The sequence below is a fragment of the Triticum aestivum genome, chromosome 2B (assembly GCF_018294505.1).
Source record: "Triticum aestivum cultivar Chinese Spring chromosome 2B, IWGSC CS RefSeq v2.1, whole genome shotgun sequence".
In the NCBI taxonomy this organism is placed as follows: domain Eukaryota; kingdom Viridiplantae; phylum Streptophyta; class Magnoliopsida; order Poales; family Poaceae; genus Triticum; species Triticum aestivum.
Window position 1 is genome coordinate 561,526,120 of NC_057798.1, and position 16,075 is coordinate 561,542,194.

Genomic DNA, 16,075 nt, shown 5'->3' on the forward strand with positions numbered 1-16,075 from the left:
ATCATCGAAGAACAACAACTCCAGCTTCCTTGGAAGAGCCAGTGACGACCGTACATAGCGCCAGAGAAGAACAGTCCGGGCAGCGGTGCACGCCGGAAGAGCGCAACATAGGGTCTCTTATCTCCAAGCACGAAGCTCCCAACAGAGAAACATCGTCAGAAAAACGCCGCCATCGTGCCGATCCTACGAATCAAGGCTTTCGCCCCGGAGATGGTTGCCGATACAAGGCAACGTGGACAACGGTGCTACACTCGGCGACGCCTCCAGGAAGGGGAATGACACCCACGGGTGCCATCGACGTCGGTCCGACCAAGGCCGAACAAAATTTTCATCCGTAGCAATGCACATTTCCACGCCACCAAGCTTCCGGCCAGCCCCGGAAGATGCCTCTCACCTCCAACACCGCAGCCACTTGCAGTCGGAGCCACACATCACTGCCGAGGAAGCACGCTTCAAGCCACCACCTTCAGCACACCAGGAACCGTAGCAACCACCAATCGATGCGGGGACCAGATCCGTCGCGATGGCCTTCACCCGCACCTAGGGACTGCCACACAAAAGGACCTGGCATGCAGCATCAGCCACACTTCGATGCCAACTTCACCGAGGCATCACCGCCGGCACCTCACACGTAGGTGGTCGGGCGCCCGCTACTCGCCAGGCCCTGCCTAGCCGAGCCTCGCAGCGCCGCCGCCTCCATGGTTGCGCATGCGCTGCCGCCTCCGACGAAATCAACGCACCACCCACATCCACTCATCCGCTGCACCCCTCATGCAGATCCAAGGGAGCGCTGTCGAGCATCCCGCCGTGAACCAGCCTCCCGCAGCACCCGACCAGGAACCATCCGACGCGTCAGATCTGGCCCGAGAGCCACGGATCCGCGCAAGGGAGAGCTGCCGGGCAGCCGATCCGACACCGACCAAGGGCGCCACCACGATGCCACAGGCCGGGCGAAGTTGTGCCTAGCCGAGCAGGGCCGCGCCGCGCCACCCGGAGCAGGGCACTGTCGACCCCAGACGCAGCCAGCTCGCCCCGCACCACCCGGGGCAAGGCCGCGCCACTCCGCCCAGACGAGAGCCACATGCGCGCCGTACCTCGCCAGAGCCACCCCTGCCCGCCGCCGGCACGCGAACCACGCCGGCGTGAGGACCTCCGTGCCAGATCTGGCATCCCGCGCCGCCGGGAGCCTGGAGAGGAGGGGAGAAACCCCGCCGCCGCCGACCCGCCAGGGCTTTGCCCGGCGACGTCCCTTGGCGGTGGCGAGGGAGTGGGGAGGCGGGACGGGAGGACTAGCGGCGGCGCGATTTAGGGTTCCTCCCGGGCCGCTCGCGGGAGCGGCACGGGGGACGGGGGGAAGTACTCTACCATGTCATAGCTACTGTAGCCTATCAAACTGCCAGCGGAATCTCGAAGCCATATCCTTTTCCGTTGCTCGCTCGCTCGCACCGATGCCGCCGTCCTCGGCTCTTATCCCGGCAAAAAAAAATTCAACTGGAAGCTTCCCACCGAAAGCAACGTCGGAGACCATCCTCGCCGTTCGATCGAGGCGACGGACGGCGCGCGTCGTCCCGCGCCCCCGCGGGCCAATCACAGCCGTCTCCGCAGGATCGGACGGCCAACGCCCCCTCTGCCCCCGTCGGTCTCCGGCTCTATATAATTTTCTCTAGCCCCCTCCGCAAGTGACGTCGACACCCAATCTCATCCCACCTCCACCTCCTTCTTAACCTCCCTCATCTTCTTCCTCCGCCCGCTCCCCCGCACGCCGCAGCGACGCAATCTCACCGATCGGGCCTCGCCCCCCCTCGCTCGATCCTCGGAGGCCAGGGACCGAGGGCGGCGGCGCGCGTGCGGATTGGATTCCTTCCGAGGTCGGTTCAAATCAAGCTCCTTATTTCTCCGTCCTGCTGTTGTTCTTGTGATTTTTTGCGGGGTGTAGATTGCGTCTTCGGCCTGATTCTAGCACCGTTGTGCGCCGCGGGATTGTTTCTCGTGGTGGATTCTCGGATGTTGCAATTGGGCTGGGCTGCCTCCGTGGCTCGCGTTTGTCTAGCTTCGCTGCTGCCGCCGCCGCCTTGGCACCAGCTGCCCGGGGGTGCTTCTCCAGGAAGAAGCTGTCGGGGTGTTTTCCCCCGTCTTCTCATGGGTCAAATTAGCCGTGGTGATGTCGTGCTTCTCTAGGGAAAGGATTTATCTTGTTCATTTCCTCTGTGAAATCAGGGGGCGCAATCCTTCCGACCCTTATCGCCGTGTTTACGAATTCAGGATGCGAAACTAGTTTTCCTCGTATTGACGCCGGGGACATCATGTCTGCTCCTCCATGCTCTGTTGCTGTTGCCCACCGAAGTTAGATTTTTTGGGGTCAAACTCCTCTCTCTCGCATTGAGATTGCATACGGCGGTAGAACTTAGTAATATCTTACTTGGAGTGGGGGAAAAGAAATCCCGTGGGTATGTTCAGTAGAATGCTCAATGCCCATTGAATTGTCAAACCGTGTTCGGTTGTACAATATTGCATTATATGCAGCATCAATTCATAGCGTGCATAATAATTGTAGTGGTAGATAGCACAATTAAGCGCAGCAGATCTGTGTGCTTGGAAGCTTGTCTCTCAAGGATCACATCGGTTTCAGTTACTCTGTTGGCTAGTATCCGTTCTTGCTGCGGTATAGGAAAAAGTTGTGCTCTGGGTTTGATATATGCGTGACTTATGTAATTAAGTACGCGTGTTTAAATTAGGAAGGGATTACCGAAGTCCACTTGTGCATTATTAATAAAAAAGTATATAATAAAATTAGTAGTACTTGCACACATGGGGCCATGGTGGTTGGGATATTTCCACTGACGCTGTTGAGCAATTAATCCCCTGTTTCCCGATCCTAATACAGTAGTGTGCCATTATCTCTTGGTTAATATTCTTTTCTGTGGTCACTGGATATGTTAAATGATGATCCTTTTGGTCTACTTGTCTCCATGGAATATGCCAAGCCATTTAGCTAGTCCGTCGTTGTTGCGGTCCACATCACGATCCCCACCTGTTGGTGTTTTCCAATGATTCAATTGTGAGAGGAACCCCACAACCACATAGAAAGATCAACGTGCTACGGAAGCTTATGCCGAAGATTGGGACGGGGCATCTCATCCTCTCCACCTGCTCCTCCTTGGTTTAGTCAAATCCGCTTGTTTGGTCTTCCATGGCTAATAGCGCTGAATATTCAATTACAACAGCTGGGATCAGCTTTAATCTAGCCAACGTTGTCCAGGTCCACTATGCAAACCGTGGCTACATATTATAGAATGCAAACTGTGTTCCATGCCTTTCTTCCCGAGGTAACTCCAAGCTGCCAATCATGGCCCTTGCCTTGAACATGGGGCGGTCAAATACTGCAGCGGGACACGGTGGGCATAAGCTAGTGGTTTGGTTTCATTTTCTTAGTGATTCAGGTTTCCCAGGAAGATATGCTAGGATAGCATGTCAGTAGAACGTAAAGTGGCTTAGGGTTAGAATAACAAAGAGGATAAAGACAGAATGCAGCATCTGTAGCCCTTGTACTAATTATTACTAAAGAAATCACAGCATCCACAGCTGTTGACTCAGCCTGCTGAGAAAGATGGTGGGTTCTTCCATGGGGAGTCCATTGCTTGCAAAAAGGGCAAATGGAGTGCTTATAGTTATAGTTATTCTCTGGCACATTGACAAGGAATCCAGGGGCTTTACCTAACATCCGCTCCACTTTTCACACTTGTTAATGTGAGTGGATAGACTCCTCAGGACAGGATGATGTGGCGTGGGCCTTAATGCTGCCTGTTATCTGAACCCCTTTTGTTGTTTAGCAGGCAACTGTGTCTGTTTGCCCTTCCACTCTCGAATTTTGGGATATATATTAAGCACTGCATTCTGCTTGCTGTGTGCCTTCCAATTCCTCTTTCTTGGTGTTTATCTAGTCCTTAAACACATGGTTATAGGTGTTTTAAACGCGTTAACGGCTTCATGATTAGCCCCACTTTTCTGATGACTTCTCCTTTCCATTGCATGTATTCCTACTGTCTACTGACCTTCTATTTTATTTGATTGCAGTACCGTGAGTTCTTCGACCAGAACTGTTTGCGACAGCTAGCATTCTGATTGCTATGGAAGGTGGGGGAATGGACCAGGTTTGCATGGCTGCCATGACAAACCAACCTCCAGTGTCCGATAACAAGCCGATGAAGAACATCAGTGGGGAGATGCCTGCAACCGCAACCGCAAACGCTGGAAGCGGCTCCTTTGACTGCAACATCTGCCTCGACTTCGCTGCAGACCCAGTTGTTACCCTCTGTGGCCATCTCTACTGCTGGCCTTGCATCTACGAGTGGCTGCGACCGTCGGTGGTATCAGCCTCCGGTGCCAACAGCACTTCAGCAAGGCAGCAGTGCCCCGTGTGCAAGGCCGCGCTATCTGCTGACAGCCTCGTGCCGCTCTATGGCCGTGGTGGTAGCTCGAAGAAATCACTGGATGGCACGGCCATTCCTCGACGGCCAACAGTGCACCGGGAGAATGTTGCGCACCAGCACGCGCAAAGCAGCATCGATGATGACCGGCACCACCACAATGTGGAGCCCAGCCCTCCGCTCCGGTCACTGCGGCATGCGCACCACCACCATCCTGGTGCCACCGAATTCGACTTCGTCTACCCTCCTTCGCCAATGGGGCGTGGCCTGATCCACTCGACGGCTGGAGGAGTGCTTGGAGGGATGGCGGAGGCGGTGCTTCCGTGGGCGTTCCGCGGCCAGGTGCCGCCGAGCATGTACTACACAAGCCCCTACGCCGTTGCGGACCACACGGCGGGTCCCCGGCTGAGGAGGCAGCAGATGGAGGTGGAGAGGTCCCTGCACCAGATCTGGTTCTTCCTCTTCGTGTTTGTTGTGTTGTGTCTGCTCTTGTTCTGAAGCAAGGCTAGAGGCTCTCGTTCTGAACTGAAGAGGCGGTATACGGCTTGTGTATATATTGGAAGGCGTGATATACTGCCTCTCGAGGAAAAAGAAGGCAAGATACTAATGAATGGGTGTCACTTATATAGTGATGGGGAGAGGATAAGGAACCGTTAATGCTCTTAACGGTCTCTATCGGTAAGCATGCGTCTAAATCATGCTGATATATAGAGTTGTAATATGAAAGACTTGGAGGTGAAATGCAAATTTCATTCTTGTCTTGCCTCAGTACCAGGAAATCCATTACCTGAACCATACATATGGCCTGTTTGGTTTGCCTGCATCTGTCACTACCATGTAATGCAAATTTTCCTCTCAATCTGGATTTTCTTTCCAGAATCTGCATTGTTCTTGCATTTGATTGGCAGTTTGCCGTTACTGGATTTACGCTCATTAATCTCCCCATTCGTCGTTTGTGCAATTAATGTGTTTAACATTTATATACATTTTCTGGTCACGTTTTCAGAACATCTCAAAATGCACATTGCAGATTTGCAAATTGAATGACATGGAAGCATATCGCGCATCAGAAAAGAATTGTTTTTATGTTGAGACATTTCAATTAGTAGCCGTGCCCTACTTTATTGTATAATAGAAGTGTTTGCCCAACAGCATCTTTCTGCAGTGTGCAAGGAGAAGTCATGTGCATCGTGCATCTCTTCGGTGCCGGGCAAACAGTATTGTGGCCTCCGCCTGTCCGGTGAGAGGGCGGCAGTAGCAGCACAGTAGTAGATGCCACCTTCCATGTGCTCGGCGGTGTACTGAACTATACTGATTACATGTGTTCAAAGGAGGAACTATACTGATTATATTTGCAAACGGCGGCAAAATCTCGGAATTTTAACAGAGTAGCACTGACCAATATGCATGACAAGTGATAATCGTCCCACAAGAGACGAGGCGTCAATAGGTCAATCCATTTGCACAATAGTACGGTTACATGAGCTGCCAATTCAGTTTTTGTACCAGTCAAGAAACAGAACAGAGAAAGTAAGAACAAAGAAGAAAAGCAGGAGAAAGGTTCTACTGCTGCTGTTCCGCTGGATCGCCTGGGATAGCTCCTTGTTCCCACGCTCCACGTTGTTCGTTGCTTCCACTGCCTGAGAAAATGCATAGGATGTGCCGTAAGAGGAGAAGCAAACAGCGATTGAAAACTTATCACGAGTCATTCATAATTTATACAGACAGATCAGATAACTTTGTGTCCTTTTTCTTAAGGCAATGACTCTTTTTTTTTTGGTCCTGTTGAATTTGGCAGATTATCAAGTAATAAAGATATTGCAGATTTCCTAGATCAGCCAAAACAAAAAAGGAAAAATTCTTATTGGATGGATCCTGATGACTTCAGTTGATAAGAAACAACATATACATAATCATGTAATCCCTCTGTAAACAAACATAAGACGTCTTATATTTGTTTATAGAGGGAGTAGCTCTTACACGGACGCAAGCAAATGTTGTGCGCTCAAATGCTATTATTATCATCTCATTGTAGGATTTGTATTTTTATATGCTATTATCTGTTGTCTCTTATTATCCTACAAGAATATGCTGCGTTTTGAAAATTTTGATCCCACACGAACAACCCTAGTTTGCTATTGAAATTTGAATGGATATATCCTATGCCACCTACAATAGAATTTTCAAGAGTTCTACTATAACCAAGATTTTCCAGGAATTCGCAAAATTTTGAGAACTGATACTTTCACTAGAGATGTCTAGTCTCTTCTCTTGAATAACAACCAGATGTTGGCTTAAACTTTTGCACAGATATCATACCTGGTCGTATAAATATTGAATCTGCTGAGCTTGCTGTAGAACATGTGTTGACATAAGATGATTAAGTGCTGACATCTCTATCATCTTTGTCTCCGTTTCTTGGACAGTATCAAGAAGATTGGTCAACTCCATCTGAGCCAAGAGTTACAGGAAAGTAAATAAGCTGACTTATAACAAAGTGTATCTGAGACAACATTATTTTGTGTCAATTGCCCAGGCAGTAAAAAAACACCAATTCCCCAGTACCGTTACCAAAAGCGTGCAATTCGCCAAAAGCACAAAACACAGTATCATCAGCAGAGAGAACACACCTGGAAGGTCTAATTTGCCATTCGGTTCAGGACATTATTTCTCATTTCCTCTGTGTATCCGTTTATTTTACTTGCACCCCATTTAGCCATGTTCTAACCTATATGTTTCACCATTTTGTATTCATTTTTGTTAAATAAATTCACCAGCTGATATAACCACATATTCCAACCTACCTGAGCAATTTAACAAATTTCAACACACATGTCATTCCTTTTTAAGAAAATTCCCCAGCTGATATCACTACACATACCACAAACACGCACTATTTTAATCAACTAAAATAGCCTGGTTCGGTATTCTAGCAAACAATCTGTTTCTTTCTAATGGTGATGTTTTTGCAATGCATCTGAGCAATTGACACAACATAATGGTGTCCCATAGCAAATTTTGCCTAGTAATCCCTCCGTCCCAAAATAAGTGTCTCAAGTACATATTATATCCCATCCATATTATATTACCTGGAGAGCTCGTGTTTCATCGTCCAAGAGCTGTTCTTGAACTCTTAAGGGCGCAGTTGATACCTCCCGATCTTCAACCTTCGAGACATCAGATTTCAATACAAGGTTTGACTTGGATGGTTCAGTAGGTTTTATTTCTGGCTTCTTCTTGATCTTCTTTCTTGGCATCACCCTATTAATAGCTTCTTGAAAGCGCAGGGACCTAAGGCGATCAAATTGTGCAGTTACTGAGTGGAGACGCTCGCTCAAAATCAAAACCTGGTAAAATTATTAAACAAAACACATCTTATTGGAAGTGAGCATAAGAAAATCTATAAAGAACAAAGAGGATAGTCCAGAAAATATTACTTAATTGTAATACAAATTGGTATAGAGAAATGCTATTAAAAAATAACAGAGTGATGTATTTTCCCACATGAAGCTTTCTTGATGCATATCTGAACTAGGAAGCAGAGTTCGTTAACATTCAGTTAGCTGCTTTGACTGGACAATCTATCAAGTTATGATGCATTTGTTTTGTCCCACCAAATGATACCAACTGAAGGTATGCATATCCTTCTACAGTACTAATCAGGCATAATATACAGGGCTTATTCAGTATAATCCACCGAAATATGTGCACATATCAGCTCAGTAATGCATGTATAATGACTGCCTGGAATTTCTGAAATTACAGAGAAAATTAGCGACTATACTTAAACGAAACAGAGAGAAAGGGGAGCAATAGCATTCTTCTATATGTTAGTATCTATGTGGTTGCACACACTAAAAAGCAGTAATATCAGAGCAATGCTGTATTTAACTGTAAATATCTGGCAGTAGCTGAACAGCGGGGAGCATAATAGTCATACCACACCATGCTGGTGAGCTATCAGGTCCAACCGGGAAGTCTCATCTCTTGTGCCAAGCCATGTGTTGGCTCTTCTATTCCTCTCATCTTCAAGGATCCTGTTCTTTAGGATATCTATCTGTTCCTTGCATGCTTTTACAAAAATACCAACCTAATATATGTTCAGCAATCAGCAAAGTAAGAAATGGAGAAAAGAACTTAGCGATTACCTAAATTTACAAGAATAAACAGTCCTTACCTGTATGAATATATTGTCAACTCAATAGTCGATACAGTATACAAAGATACATACACAACCTAACAAACTGCATATATTTACAGTTTTACAACAAAGATAATAAATAATTATGCGTTGCTATGCTCTGTAACAAATTAAACCCTAGATTTCTAAAGTAATCAAGGAAGAGCTGAGAAAAAACTATAATAACAGTGCAAAAGGAAGATAAGATGACAAACCGGAACCTCAAATTTCAACTAGTAATACATATGTGGCATGTTGCAAAGCTATTGTCACAAAGAATCATCTAGCAACTAGCTCAGTTTAGAATAAATACAACAATCCTCAAACAAGGAGAAAGGGTAAATCAACAGACAATGGAGAGTAAGGTTGAAACTTACTTCATGCTCAATGTTGTCCCTCTCTTGCTCCGTGGTGCGATGCATGTCCACATAGTCCCTCCTGTGCTTCACTATAAACTTCTCGAGCTCCCTGATGCTCTCAAGCTACACCGACAGGACCCAGCAATTAGACTAGCAGCCTCCCACAATCTATCAGGACTCTAAGCTTCGGCTATTGCTTTCGGTTCCTGTTGCAGTCAAAACAGAATGGCGAAAGAGCAGAGTTCTACCGTCTTGATTGCTGCATTTGTAAACGGAGATTTGGATGACGGCTTCCGGATGATGAAAGACGACATGAGCGCGGCCAATTGCGACTGCGAAAAGAAGAAATCAATACAATGGATCGTAAATGATGAGACTGTTCTTGCGCAGGTGTGCGAGGTGTCATGTTTGGCATGTGAGCTCACCTCCGTGTAGCCATGGGAGAGCGCGGCGACGCGGACGGACTCCTTGAAGTCCTCCGTCCTGTCCCGGACCCTCGACATCGCCCAGGCAGCGGCGCCCACGGGGCTCCTCCCACCAGATCCGCGTGCGCTGAAATTCAAGAGCCGGCTAGGCGCGTCAACCCTGCACCCTCGAGCTGATAAGGTGAGCAAACCTCGTACGGGATCTGCGCCGCGGATCAGCGACGCTCGAGCGCGGCGGCGGGTCGCCGGCGCGTCGGATCGGGCGGCGAGGTGGGAGGTTTGGTCGAAGGAGAGGGAGCGAAGGAGAGGGAGACAGACAGGGGCGCGAGGAGAGGAGGAATACGTGTACAGGAGGAGTATGGCCCACCTGTCAGCGTGACACCGGTTCACTGGCAACTGGGCCCCCGTGGAAACCAGGCTATCTCGTTCTCACACTCGCCACTCCGCGAGCCGCCGATCCGTCTCGCGCTCGCCACCTCGCTCCCGCTCTCGATCGTTCGCTCCGCGACGCGGAAACGGCGAAACCCTAGGGCGGTTAGGCATGGCCAAGGACGAGAACGGCTCGGCCCCGGATGGTGCCGGCAAGGAGGAGGGCGAGGCGGCGGCGGCGGCGGCGCGCAGCCGCAGCCGCAGCAAATCCCTAGAAGCCGCCGAGGAGGAGGAGGGGCGTTCGAAGGGGAGGCGACACCGGGGCCACCATGGCAAGTCAAATAGGCGTGGCGAGGAGGAGGAGAGCGAGAGCTCCGACGAGGACTCGGGGGAGCGGCGTAAGCGGCGGAGGAAGGAGAAGGAGCGGCGGCGGCGGAGGAGGAGGAGCCGCAGCGAGAGCTCGGGGTCGGAGTCGGAGTCAGAGTCTGAGTCGTCCTACTCGGGCTCCAGCGCGGAGTCTGAAAGCGAGTCGGAGTCGGAGGAGGAGAGGCGAAGGAGGCGGCGGAGGAGGAGGAAGGAGAAGGAAGAGGAGGAGAGGAGGAGGAGGAGGAAGGAGAAGGAGAAGAGGAAGAGGAAGGAGAAGGAGAGGGAAAAGGATAAGAAGAAGAAGAAGCGGAAGGATGAGAAGAAGGATTTGGGGAAGAAGGCTGCAGTGACCAACTCGTGGGGCAAGTATGGCATCATCCGTGAGGTCGATATGTGGTGAGGATCTTGCTTCTTAGCTCTTTTTTTTCTTGCTTCTAGATCATCATTTCTTAGTTTTAGGTTTTCACAAGCCAAAATGTAGAATATTATGAATTAATTTCTGTCTGGTAGAATTGTATGAGACTATGTTAGTTAAGGATGAAAGTATGTCGTGTTACGGTGGTGCTGTGCTTGGCTGCACTGCCCAGCAATTTTTTTTGCATCATGTCCCAGCCTGCAGCATGCACCTTCTTTTTCGCCTTTGATGAGTGGATTCGGTGAGCCTGCAAACTAGAAACAATTTTGCACAAACCAATGAAAATCCCTGAAACTACTGATGATTGCGGACTGATCTTCTCCAGGGCTAGCTAGTATGTTGATCTATCACTGGCCGAAGTGTTATCTATCACCTATTCATCATAGATGAGCACATCTACACAGTTTGCTACTGCCGCTCATACACGCTGATATATTGCATGAATCAACAATTCATCACACCTGGAGTGCAGACTGCATAAATACAGAAAGATGTTCACAATGATTATGTTGTGAATAAAACAAAATTTTGTGTCGTTCTCACTAACCAAAAAGTTCATAATAGTAACTGATTCTTGCCGCTATATAAAATCGTAATAGTGGAGCAAAATGACAGATAAATCACTTGTTTGTTTCTCTAAGCCGTAGCTGGCTTCTTCTTCTCCAAGCTTCCTGGATTTGCCACCAGGTAGCATGCATCAGCCACAAATTAGAAAAAGAACTCAAGCAAAAGATGATCACGGAAGAAAGAAACATGCTCTTATTGGAGAGCCCTACCACCTCTATGTGAGTGCCATACACCTAGCGATGAGGCCGCACAACCATCCATGCCTGATGACGAGCCAGTGTGTTACTCGAGGACAATGTCGATGGGTGAGTAACCTAAGTCTTTGTCCAAAAGGATAATCCTGGAATTCCGTCCGTCTTCTGGATATGGACGCAAATCTTATGATATGGTGGGAATCTGTTATGATAATCATCTGTGCCTTAAACGTATCCTTATGCCTGAAAGTTGGATACTGATATGTGTGAGCAGCAGTGGCTCCATGGATGGTTGCACCTGCCACTTAACATAAGCGGCTGTCGCAAATGTCCATTTAGCTGTTCCATGTGGGTTGGGGTGGGGGGTGGGGGGTGGGGGGAGAGTGCCCATGGGTTGGCCACTGCCACTAGCAACCCTACTGGTAATTGATTTAATTATGTTTTAAGTATTTATCTTGTCAGTTGTTTTAATAGTGATATATATGAGATCTTTGAATTGTCATATGCAAACACCATTCCACGGCCAATGCGAGTCAGAAGTAGAATCATTCTGTAATCATTGATTTGATGACATCAATTGATTTAAGTGATGAATCCCTGTGACTGAGACCCTGAGTTTAGAGTGCAGACAATCAAATTAATACATTTTTTAATGTTTCAACTACTGTACTACATTCTCATGAGTTAAACCATGCAATATGTTCTGTAGGAACAAGCGACCAGAGTTCACCGCATGGTTATTAGAAGTCAAGCAGGTATATGTATTTCTATCGCTCTTTTGATGTTGTCTTTCATAGAAACATGGATAACTTATGTGCATGCAAAAAAAGGGGTCAGGGTAAACAAGGTGTATGCCACTGTTTTACATGGTGCTAGGCAAATTAATTAGCCCCAAAGGAATATTTATCTAGAAATGAGGACTAGTGTTCTTTCAGTTGAGCTTATTTATTGTCTTCAGCAAAAAGTTTCATCGTCGTGAAGTTTGTTGCTCGTTGGTCGGTGAGTGTTTGGAGCTTAAGTTACCTGACCTAAAAGTTAAGCAAAACACAATATTTGTTCTCCCTCCTTTTCTTTTGATATGCCCAATTTAGAGTTTCTTCCAATTTGTTCTGCCCTATTGGATCTTATTTTGGTTAAGCCCAATTTCTCTTATTCTAGTTCTGTTGTCACTTATCAGGTCACATAGAGCAGACAAATGTTATGTTACTTGATTGGTACTGCTCATTAGCTTAGTGTCACGCTCTCAGGCTTTTTACTCTCAATCTTGTTTAGTGTCTTTCTTGCTTATGATGTTACTGTTAATTTTAGACTTTTTGGTAATGCGCCCACAGGTTAATTTGGAGGCACTGGCTAATTGGGAAGAAAAACAAATGTTCAAGGAGTATGTTACTGTGCTGCCATGAAATTACTTGAGTTTCTGGAACTTCTAAAAAATATCACCCTGGAATTACTAGATGTTTAACATACATCTTTATGTCCATATCAGATTCATGGAAGACCACAACACAGCTACGTTTCCATCAAAAAAGTACTGCACGTTTCTTTTCATAGACTGTTAGTGTATATACTCCTATATTTACTAATGGAATTTATGTTTCTCCCCCTTTGTTCTCTTGTTAGATATTATGACTTGGATGCTTACCATCAACGGATGATGGAGAAAGAGAAAAGGAATGGTTTAAAGAATGCGGGTTCGGTAGCAGTCCGTACAGTATTTAATGATGAGGAAGTGCGACGGTATGTGGACATGCACATATTTTGGGTCTGTATACCTGCAATAACAAAGCATGGGACACCATAAAATGCTTCAGTGTAAATTACTGAAGTTTACTTTACCTGTAGACCTTTGGTATTGAACTATTAATCGACCTATGTTCCACTCATTTTGGGTAATAGAATGGTTATTAATCGACCTATGTTCCACTCATTTTGGGTAATAGAATGTTTTTTGTAACCAATTACTATGTCACAGTAACTCCAAATTGTGAGCCTGTTAAGCCATGCAATGTTCCACAGAAAGACAATTACGAAAATTTTCTGTATTAATTGGTTTCAGAGTTTATTACACCTTTTTTTATCATTGGCTTACAGTTTTCTGTAAAAAAATCATGCAGGTTAGAACTGTTGCAAGAACGTGAACGCCGAAAGGAGGAAGAAGTGACAGCTCTAAAACGCTCCATGCAAACTGGAATGGTTAGAATATTGCATTTTTTTTCTGCTCCTATTCTCATCCTTCAGTTTATCCTCTGAACTTGGAATTATCATTGACAGCATAGGTTTGACATGACAGTGCAGGCTGCCCAATTTTGTTGCATTGTTAGCATACAAGTTCTTTCATGTATCCTAGATGTTGTTTAGTCTTCCATGAATGAAACGTAGTTGTAATTCTGTCTTGGGCCCGTACTTTTACTTGGTTACTTGATGCCAAGTGGCACTAATTTATGTTCATATTTCTGTTCTGTTGGGAACATATGTACTGTTGTGGGCTTGAACCTATGAGGTTGTGACCTCAACCACTGCCATGTGCTCGGCCATTATGTGTTATAGGTGCATCTTCCTGTTTTTTTGAATCTTCCCTTGTACAATAGCTGGGAATCCCCAAGTGTTGCTTTGTAAGGTTTATCTAATCCAGGTTTTTTGTTAGGTGTATGCTACTGAACATATGACTGCAGTTGTGTTTAAATCCTGCTAGACTGTGCACTATCTTCTGATGATACGATCAGCAATGGATTATTATGCAGACACCAAACATTAGCATGGGTTTACATGAAAGTCACTTTTTGTTCTATTAGTTAACCTATTATTAATCTTGTTTTGCTCCCCATGTCAGGCTCAAGCGATGAAGCAGCAGTCCCTTCTACGCGAGGAAATGATGTTACAGTACAAGTTGGGCAATTTCGAGGTAATGACCTCATTCCAACCCTTACAAAAATTTCAGTTAGATGGAAGACGCACGCTACTTATGCCAAGCTTTTTTTCTTTATCAGGCCGCAGCTGCAATCCAGAAAAGGTTGGATCCTGATGCGCCCCCTCAATAGGCGTCTTGTGGACAGACATACCATTTTCTCAGAAGTTATTTCTCATAGACCTTCATGAGCAACATACTGTGATGTACCGCAGTTTATTTGCACAAAAAGTATATTGAGCTGGCTTGGAAAATGCTGGTACTGTACCTGTACTGTATAATTTTGAAAATTTTGCTCGTTAGATTCAACAAGTTGTGATGTATGCACCAGTTTGGTACATTGAGCTGTAAGATTTCTCGAAGTTTTTCTATTACTGTTCCATAGGCACCTCATTGTCTTTTTTTATATATATATTTGAATTCATAGGCATCTCATTGTTTGTCGCCTGGTGTGGCAACTCGTGTCAGTGACTCATGAGTTGGGGCTTTCAGTGATTCGTAGCCCGGCGCTTTAACCCGTAGGCTGTCAGCTTTTAAACTCAACTAGTATATTCATCTACGAGGGTATGCGCGGGACTCTTGGCTTTTAGTGCTGAGGCAGCATAGATTGGCTTGTTTTAACGTTGTGCTAGGTATGAAGAATATTGCAATGCAAAAAGCAACCACCTTTCTCATGCGTAAATAGAGTAAACAGGAAGTGCATTAGAGAAGCAACAGTGGCTTTTTATCATCGAAGTTTCGAGTCTTGCTTCAGAAATGGTGTAACAGTGAAAGACGCTGTGAACGCCAGATGAAATATTGTTGGCAGGTAGCCATATTTCTTTTTCTACGAAACGGACAGATAGCCATATTGATCATGGACGCGGTTGTTCTGGTCGCGAGCACACGTGCTCGTGGTATCTGGGCGGCGGGCATGTCATCGAGATGTGTAGCATTAAATTACCGAGGGAACCAGTCGATCGTTTTTTAATCGGGGGAACGGAAAATACGGTAGAGGGATATGGCGTACGCCGCGCCGGTGACGGAGCGCGTAGATCCTGCCGTGACGGGAGGTCATCAGAGCCGTGGCTCAGGACCGTGTTCTTCTCCTGACCCGTAGCTCAGGAAGTAGTTGGATTTCCGGCAGGCGGCGGTGCGCAGGCTAGTAAATGACAAGTGAGACTAAGGCGGAGCTGTCTCCCACCGCTTGCCACACTTGTTTGGATCTCCATTGACGACGGGTGAAACCCTGAGCACCGGAGATCAGTGGGGGTAGGAATACAGGGCGGCGCTATCCGTATGGAGTTCCTGATGCAGCCCATTAGGAGGTAACCCCCCTTCCCCGAATCCTGATTGCGTATTTTTCTGCTTGTGGATTTGCAAGGGTTCTGTTTCTTGATCCAAGTTTTGGCCGATGCGGGACCGCCGTGATGGTAGATGTCAATGAGAATGAACTTCCAATGAAGCCGCTGCACTACCCCGCGGTGGCGATAGGGATTGCAGAGCTACCCCCCATGGAGACAGCCAGCGCCGATAGGCAGATGTGTGTGGCGGAAGGGGGGCTCGTAGCAGCGGATGGGGATGGTGAGCCACAAGCATCTGAGCAGGCTGGACTCGCAGGTAATCTATTGGCTACTGGTGTTTGGATTGAAGACTTTTTATATGATTTTAGGTGTACTTGGAGTCGCATGAACTGACTTGCAGATCTTACAAAAAATAGGAATAGGTAGATCCTGGAGAAATTAGAATAGTTATATACAGATTTCCCCCGAAAGCTATGTGTGCTTTGGTCCTAGCCTGTTCTGAAGATACTATGACCCACTCATGATTAACAGAAAACATAGCAGTGTGGATGCTTGACTGCAAAACTGAGCTGAAACTTGTATTTA

General features: G+C 46.8%; 3 protein-coding genes across 4 annotated transcripts; 2 read left to right on the top strand and 1 right to left on the bottom strand.

Moving 5' to 3' along the window:
* Nucleotides 1-1,686: 1,686 nt before the first annotated feature.
* LOC123046041 (E3 ubiquitin-protein ligase RMA1H1) lies at nt 1,687-5,224 on the top strand. Its single transcript, XM_044469323.1, has 2 exons — nt 1,687-1,868; nt 4,075-5,224. The coding sequence occupies exon 2, from the start codon at nt 4,128-4,130 to the stop codon at nt 4,923-4,925; it is 798 nt and encodes a 265-aa protein (XP_044325258.1). The 5' UTR covers nt 1,687-1,868; nt 4,075-4,127; the 3' UTR covers nt 4,926-5,224.
* A 621-nt stretch (nt 5,225-5,845) lies between these two features.
* On the bottom strand, nt 5,846-9,719 carry LOC123046040 (syntaxin-81). Of its 2 annotated transcripts, XM_044469322.1 has the most exons (8): nt 9,590-9,712; nt 9,392-9,518; nt 9,215-9,298; nt 8,985-9,089; nt 8,368-8,517; nt 7,517-7,774; nt 6,747-6,878; nt 5,846-6,067 (listed from the first exon to the last, which is right to left on the bottom strand). In XM_044469322.1, exons 2-8 carry the CDS (start codon nt 9,467-9,469, stop codon nt 5,921-5,923), a joined length of 954 nt encoding a protein of 317 aa, XP_044325257.1. In that variant the 5' UTR covers nt 9,470-9,518; nt 9,590-9,712; the 3' UTR covers nt 5,846-5,920. The 2 variants fall into 2 exon arrangements, with proteins under 2 accessions (XP_044325257.1, XP_044325256.1); XM_044469321.1 differs by having other exon boundaries at nt 9,392-9,719.
* Nucleotides 9,720-9,822: 103 nt separating this feature from the next.
* On the top strand, nt 9,823-14,595 carry LOC123046039 (RNA-binding protein 25). Its single transcript, XM_044469320.1, has 8 exons — nt 9,823-10,522; nt 12,012-12,057; nt 12,634-12,683; nt 12,789-12,830; nt 12,923-13,039; nt 13,417-13,495; nt 14,133-14,204; nt 14,290-14,595. Exons 1-8 carry the CDS (start codon nt 9,933-9,935, stop codon nt 14,338-14,340), a joined length of 1,047 nt encoding a protein of 348 aa, XP_044325255.1. The 5' UTR covers nt 9,823-9,932; the 3' UTR covers nt 14,341-14,595.
* Nucleotides 14,596-16,075: the final 1,480 nt, after the last annotated feature.